Below are 6,892 nucleotides of genomic sequence, written 5' to 3' on the forward strand. Positions count from 1 at the left end.
CCCCCAGACTCCCAGAGCACCTCCACCAAGGTCCCCCCAGACTCCCAGAGCACCTCCTCCAAGGTCCCCCAGACTCCCAGAGCACCTCCACCAAGGTCCCCCCCACTCACCTGTTCTTTTCCATCTCATTGTGAGTTGATCTGAAAGAGGAGCAAGAAAATAAGATTACTTTTGTTTTTGTTTTTTAAAATAAATTATTCTTGTCTTTTTCTTCTTCTTCAATTATTCTTGCTTAAACAGTGATTTCAAGCTGGGCTGTCACCTTTAATCCCAGAACTCAGGAGATAGAGGCAGGTGGACATTTGGGAGTTCAAGGCCAGCCTGGTCTACATAGTGAGTTCCAGGACAGCCAGACTTACATGATGAAACTCTCTCAAACACAAAAGTGACTTTAACACCAACCTAACTGAACTTTGTGTGAATGTGCATCCGTGTGTGTGTGTGAGTGTGTGTGTGTGTAGGCACACGTGCATGCATGAGTGTGTTTTCCACCTTATTTTCTGAGACAGACGCTTCTCAAGGAACTTCAAGCTGTTTGGCTAGACTGGTGGTCAAAGAGCCCTAGAGATCTGTTTCTATAGCCACTGTGCTGGGGTCAGAGATGTGTGCTCCCATGTCTGAGTTTTACATAGATGTTGGGGACTCAGGAGAGTACTGTAAGCACATTACCTACAGTGCTAATCTTCCTAATCCCCATTTTAACTTTTTTTCCTACAAAGTTGGTAAGAGAAGGTAGATAAACAGGGGTGGGGTTGGGGAATGGTGGATAGGGATTCCCTGGGTTTTTCTAAAGGAGTCTACTTGGAGAGTCAGATAATTGAAAGTGTATAAAATATAGCTCAAGGGTTGGAGAGATGGCTCAGTGATTAAGAGCATTTGTTGTTCTTTCAGAGAACCAGGGTTCTATCCCTATTACCTACACAGCAGCTCACAACTGTCTGTAACTCCAGTTCTCCAGGGGATCTGACCCTCTCTTCTAACCTCTGTAGGCACCAGCTATATACATGATGTACATGACATNCATGCATGCAAAATACTCATATTCATTAAAAGGTAAAATAAATATAAAAAATATAGTTCAAGGAACTCCAGAGATTTATTAAGAGGTATGCAGCCTTTTGTAAAGAGGAAGAGGGTCACTTACAACACACACTGGTACAGTGCGATGTGCACTGGAGTTGCATAACACCTTTAGGTTATCTGTAAAGTCATGGGGGTGGCACCATACCCCCATCCTACGTCCTAGGGGCAGCATACACTAACACATGATGCTGTTTGGTTACAACCTCCTATTTTTTTTTTTTTTTTTTTGGTTTTTTTGAGACAGGGTTTCTCTGTGTAGCCCTGGCTGTCCTGGCACTCACTTTGTAGACCAGGCTGGCCTCGAACTCAGAAATCCGCCTGCCTCTGCCTCCCAAGTGCTGGGATCAAAGGCGTGCGCCACCACTGCCCAGCACAACCTCCTATTTTAACTGGTAAAAAACCCCTCCCCCACCTTAGCTCCCTGACTGAAATGCCTCATGGGCAACCTCCACAAAAATGCCACTGCCTCAGCGCAGCGAGGAAAGCAGGGCCTTGCAAATCCAACACGAAGGCAGCAGTAGGCTGGCAAAAGCAGGAGCTGAGATGAAAAAAAGGCCAGCTTTGTCCTCTTTGGTAGATGAAATAATTGTACTACTTCGCCCTGGGTTAACCCCTTTGTTAAAAATGGGAATACAAATAATTGCCAATAATCTAGAAAAGAAGCATGGGTCAATGAGGGAACAGCTATAAAGGTGACTGGCGAGGCCCAGATGAAAGGCATGCTGGGTTGGAAATCAACCATTAGTGCTCATGGCTGCCCCTGAGGNCCAGGCCTTGCCTTGGACTTCACAGACAGTTTTCTATAACCATGGAAGTCAACCTGATTCCTTCTACATCTGAAAGCAGCTTCTTCATGACGAGGCATGGGTGAGGACGCCCAGTTTTGGAAAAGGGCTGAATGTGAATTCTCTGGNCTCTAACTGGCTCTGGTTGGGAATTCTGTGACCCAGGAGGTAAAGCCTCAGGTCAGCCATGGCAAGTGCTCAGCTATGGATGGCAGCATTGGCACCACAGCTAAGTTCACTCAGCATAGATCAGGGAGAGTGTGTGCCTTGGTGGGGGCAGAGGGTTGTCGTCAAANGGGGAATTTCTAGTCCAGCACTAACATTTCTCTTCTTGGGGTTGGTGAGAAGGCTCAGCAGATAAAGGTACTTGCTACAAAGCCTGATGACCTGAGTTTGATACTCAGGACCCACCCACCTGGTGGAGGAAGAGAACCAACTCCTGAAAGTTGTCCTCTGATATCCACAAGCAGGCCTTGCTCCTACACACATACATACAAACAAATAAAACTGCAATCAAGACAACCTCTTCTTCTATGAGCACATGGGGAAATGGTGCTGGCTTTAAGCTCTGTCTCTAGCACCACCAAACCAGTCTCTGATTGGTTCACTAGGCTCTTCGTCAGTCTTCTCCTTTACAGCCTTCATGTGAAGGTGGGGACCAATCAAACACACGGCTTTAAGCACGTGGTATTCTACCTTTAACTGGGAATTCTAAGTTCAAAGTCTGACAGGGCCTTTTTTTTTTTTTTTTACTGGATAAAAGTGGTTAAGACTTTCCTGCTTAACGACAGAGGAGCACAACCCAACCCAGAAGGCTGAAGGAGAACAAGCACACAGGGCACTTCTATCAGCGCTTTCTGGATTCTTTGAAGAGCTACAGACAGACAAACTGATGATTTTTATCTATATTTAAAAAATGCTGAATCCCCAAGACAAACTTTATCGACAAGTCCTGTGGGAAGCATAACTCTTTCCAATTTTTAACTCAAGTTTTAGAAATGACAGGTTTTATTGATTACTGAAGAGTGTTGAACATGTGGTGCCTTTTAAAGGGGGCCGGCCACCTAACAGGTGTGAGTGAAGCGTGCTCTCGAGGCTTGCTGAAACTGAGTTAGTCATTAATAAGCAGCAGCCACCCCCACTGATGGGTGAGCACTGAGGTTTTAATTAAGGCACGGGAGAATGCACAGCTACCTTCCTGTGTCATTTTCCATGCAATTGCTGAGGACTCGATAACTCTGGATGGCCAATAAGGTCAATCTTACCCTAGAGCAGCAAACCCTAATAAAATGATAACTCAGTCAAATGCAGCACGTCAAAACGGCTGCTTATGTTAGGTCAGCATCACAGGCACTCCTAATAAAATTGTGCAGTGGCCAAGTCCCTGACTTCCTCTTTCACACCAGTGGCCGAGCCTGTTTTACTCACGTTAAGAAAAATACTTCTAAAAAACAGCACAAGCAGAGACATGTGTACACAGTTCCAACTACTTAAGGAGCTGAGGCAGGAAGGTCGTTGGGACGCAAGAGTTTGGGCGTAGCCATGGGCAATATGCAAGGCTTTTGCCTGTTTTTCTTTCTTTAGTGTGGGAATTGAATCCNGGGCCCTGCACGTGCTAGATAAGCACGCTACACTGGGGTACAGCTCTCACTTTCAATTCTAAATAACAACTAAGTGATCTTAAAAACCGAAAGAAAGATCNGATCTTTCTAATCCAGTTGTTATCTGGATGATTCCAANGCAACTGACATTCACTACACTTTTCTTTCTTTCTTTCTCTTTCTTTTTNTTTCCAAGCAGTTTTAAAACAAACTGCATTTCTGTCCCCCAAAAAGTTTGGTATCATGGGTGAATCTTATTTTTTCTTGTTCAAAGCAAAGTATTCCCTCAGACTCCCCAAGCAAAGAACATAACATTTTAGCCAGATGAGCATGTTACTTTCCCAAGAGTTCTGTGAAGTAGGAGCGTCTCCCTCGCCTTCTCACTTCACAGTTACGATCTTGTGGCCCTGGGCAGAAGGCTGACTGTGACGGACATCCAGCTACTCTCTGATGGTGCTCTCCTCCTCAAGTGAGGCATGAGCCAACAGCCACGGAAGAGATCACACCTACATAAAACTACCTGCTCAGACTTTAATCCTGGACTCTGAGAGACCCTTACACTACTGACTGCATCACAGCCANCCACTGGTAGGGAAGTCCCTGAGCAGCTCCCACAGACCCGTCTCTAAGAATGGGAAGGAAGCAAGCCTCTTAGAGAAGGGTTTACAGCTTTTCCAAAACTCAGGAACTAGAGCCACTTTCAGGAGTGCTGTAAGCTAAACACAAGAGAAGGACTCCAGTGCTGGGCTTAGCATTTTAGCTCTCACGATCTCTTAATCATCTTCTGGGACCAAGTCACTTCAGCACTGCCTTTCTACTTCCCATTCCTCAGCACCCCTAGCGACCTTCCTACAAAGCAGGAAAAACTAGTGTTAAGGTATTAGAGCCTACGTCTGGTAAGGCGGACAATTCCTCCCAACTCACGGGTGGTGATAATAACGGCAAAAGTGGGATACACTAGTACAGAGACAACAGACAGCACACCACGCCTTTGAAGTCCTTTTGTTACAAAGGCAGCAGAGCCTTTTCTGATGCCGCTGTCTGACTCACGTCAGAGTACGCATGCTCCTTCAAGGCAGCTATGCCCGTGCACAGTGCTGCTGACTACTCCCACCAGGCTATGCTAGATGAGAGGACAAGGAAAACCCACCAGGTAATTACCAGGTCAGGTCCACCCTTCCGGTGCTTTAGTCAGGAGCGTGGCCAAGTGTGCTGCTCAGTCTATGATCCCAACACTAAGGACTAGGAACGGGGTGAACCAAGGACAAGGTGGGTGAATCTGAGGCATGAAATGAGAACTTCCTGGGGTGTAGTGGTCTGTATTAAGCCACAGAGGCTACACATACAGTGCTTGTGGGAGTTACTCATGAGAAGGAGGGATGAAGATTCTAAATTGATGAAAATGTCATTTTAGTTGATAGGCAGAAAGACAGAATTGAATGGCCCAAGATACACAGACTCCTACCAACTTGTTAGTGGTTTTGTTTTTGTTTTCTGAGACAGGGTCTCACTGTGTAGCCCTGGCTCACATGGAATTCCCTAGGTAGATCAAGCTGGCCTCCAAATCACAGAGATCCACCTGCCTGAGTGCTCCTGAGAGTTGGGATTAAAGATGTGCACCATCATGCCCAGCTACAACTATTTTAAGAGCAAGGAGGGGGACATAGGGACAGTAACAAAGATGAAATGTTATTGTGGATCAGGGACTGTGAGTTCCCAGCCATTAACTAAACACTGTGGTGAAATTCACAGCTTTTGAGGGCTATAAGGTAATCTCTGAGGCTAACAGGAAAAGGCTGCAACTTGCTGACATCTTAGTGTAACATGCATCTTTTCACAGAAGTGGGTTCTACTCTCAATCACTCTGCTCAGCCACCAGGAAGAGAGGTCACAATTGGGTTACCAGACAAACTACTGCGTTTAATGTANACGTTAAGTATAAATTTCTACCACCTGTGTCAGGCCAGATACTTCATTTATAAAATCTCTATTAACAAGCAAAATCAACTGATACCATGCCACATTTTGAATGAAAGGAAACTCTTGCTTGCAAAGCAGGCAAACACAGTAACCCTGCTGCCAGTCCTGCCTGGAGCAGCCACAGAGCTTTGCTTTGTTCAGACGGTAAAAAGCAGAATTAATCTTGCTTTAAAAAGTCCCACTGAAATGTTAGACATTCCTATTTTTCTCCTCTGCTTCCTCAACTTAAAAAGAAGGACTGCTTGGCACCATGAACACATTACTGAACCCTCAATGTATCTGTAGGGCTAGAGTCCTGTAAGTCAACTAACAATCAGCCTTGGTCATTTTAGCTACAGAGACAGGGAACATTGAACAGTTACCTGCTACTGGTGCTGTTCTTCTTGGGCTTGTTCCTCCGTTTGAAGGCATCTCTGTCCTTGCTATATGGCAACATGGAGGCATACCCATGTTCAGCTTCTAAAAAACCGAGGGGTCCCGTTAATAAGTGGGCCCAGAGCAACTGACACCCTGTCCCTGCGTCCGTCTGTCTTTCGGAGTCCGGGACACCGGGCGGGAGCAGGCAGGCGGAATTCTGAGAACAATGCCTGCTCTTTCCTGGCGTGGACGCCCTCGGTTCGGAGCAGGTGTGGAAGGTTCCAGCTGCTCGCCGCCCCCCGCGCTCGGCTTTGGGGCGCGGGCCCGGGGGTTGGCGCTCGCGGCCGGCCCGCGCCCCAACCACCCCAGCGGCCGCCCGCCCGGCCCGCAGCCCGCCGTGCACCTCTCTCCCGCCGCTCCAGGTAGTCGGCCGCCTCCAGCAGCAGCTGGATGTTCATCCCGACGGCTGTCGCCATCCTGCACCCGGCTGGCCGCCTCTCCGTGCCCGGGGGCCACCGGCCGGGAACACCGAGGAGCCGCCGCGCTGGCCAGCCAGGAGGGGCAGCGATGGGACAGCACGGAGACAGGAGCCCAGCCGCCACCGCCGAGTGTTTATCCCGACTCGCCGCCGCCCGCCCCCGGCCCCGTCCCTTGACAGGCCCGCGGCGGCGGCGTGCCTCATTGGGCCGCCCGTGGCCCGGCCCGCCCCCGGCCCTCCGCGATTGGGGAAGTGCCCGCGGCCCCGCCCCAGGAGCCCGCTTCCCCCGCCGGTTGGCCGGGCTTGACAAGGCCCGGGCTCCGCCCCCCACGCCCCATTGGCTGCAGGACTCGCAACTCCGCCTCGTGCTTCTGCCTGCCTCCCATTGGCTCTAGGCCGACAGCCGGGCCCCCTTGGGCTCTGCGGGTATTGGGCAAGTACAGTATAGGGAATGCCGCTGCACCCGCGCCTCATTGGCTTAATCCTCGGAAACCTCCCGGCTACGATGACGTCACCTCTCTGCCCAAGCAGCGGCCCACTCCCGTGCTGCTGATTGGCTACAAGGCAGGAGGGCANGGCGGATCCCCGCCCACTGGCCGCCGACCTGT

The 6,892-nt window shown here is 49.3% G+C and overlaps 1 protein-coding gene across 1 annotated transcript in view; it reads right to left on the reverse strand.

Moving 5' to 3' along the window:
* Positions 1–6,438, reverse strand: part of Mxd1 (MAX dimerization protein 1) — a 22,419-nt gene extending 15,981 nt beyond the window's left edge. The window contains exons 1-3 of the mRNA XM_021165312.2: positions 6,210–6,438; positions 5,812–5,908; positions 111–140 (exon numbers count right to left, since the gene is read on the reverse strand). Of these exons, the coding sequence (XP_021020971.1) occupies positions 111–140; positions 5,812–5,908; positions 6,210–6,282 (200 nt within the window). The 5' untranslated portion in view covers positions 6,283–6,438. The remainder of the gene's footprint in view (positions 1–110; positions 141–5,811; positions 5,909–6,209) is intronic.
* Positions 6,439–6,892: the final 454 nt, after the last annotated feature.

This window comes from Mus caroli, chromosome 6 (assembly GCF_900094665.2).
Source record: "Mus caroli chromosome 6, CAROLI_EIJ_v1.1, whole genome shotgun sequence".
In the NCBI taxonomy this organism is placed as follows: domain Eukaryota; kingdom Metazoa; phylum Chordata; class Mammalia; order Rodentia; family Muridae; genus Mus; species Mus caroli.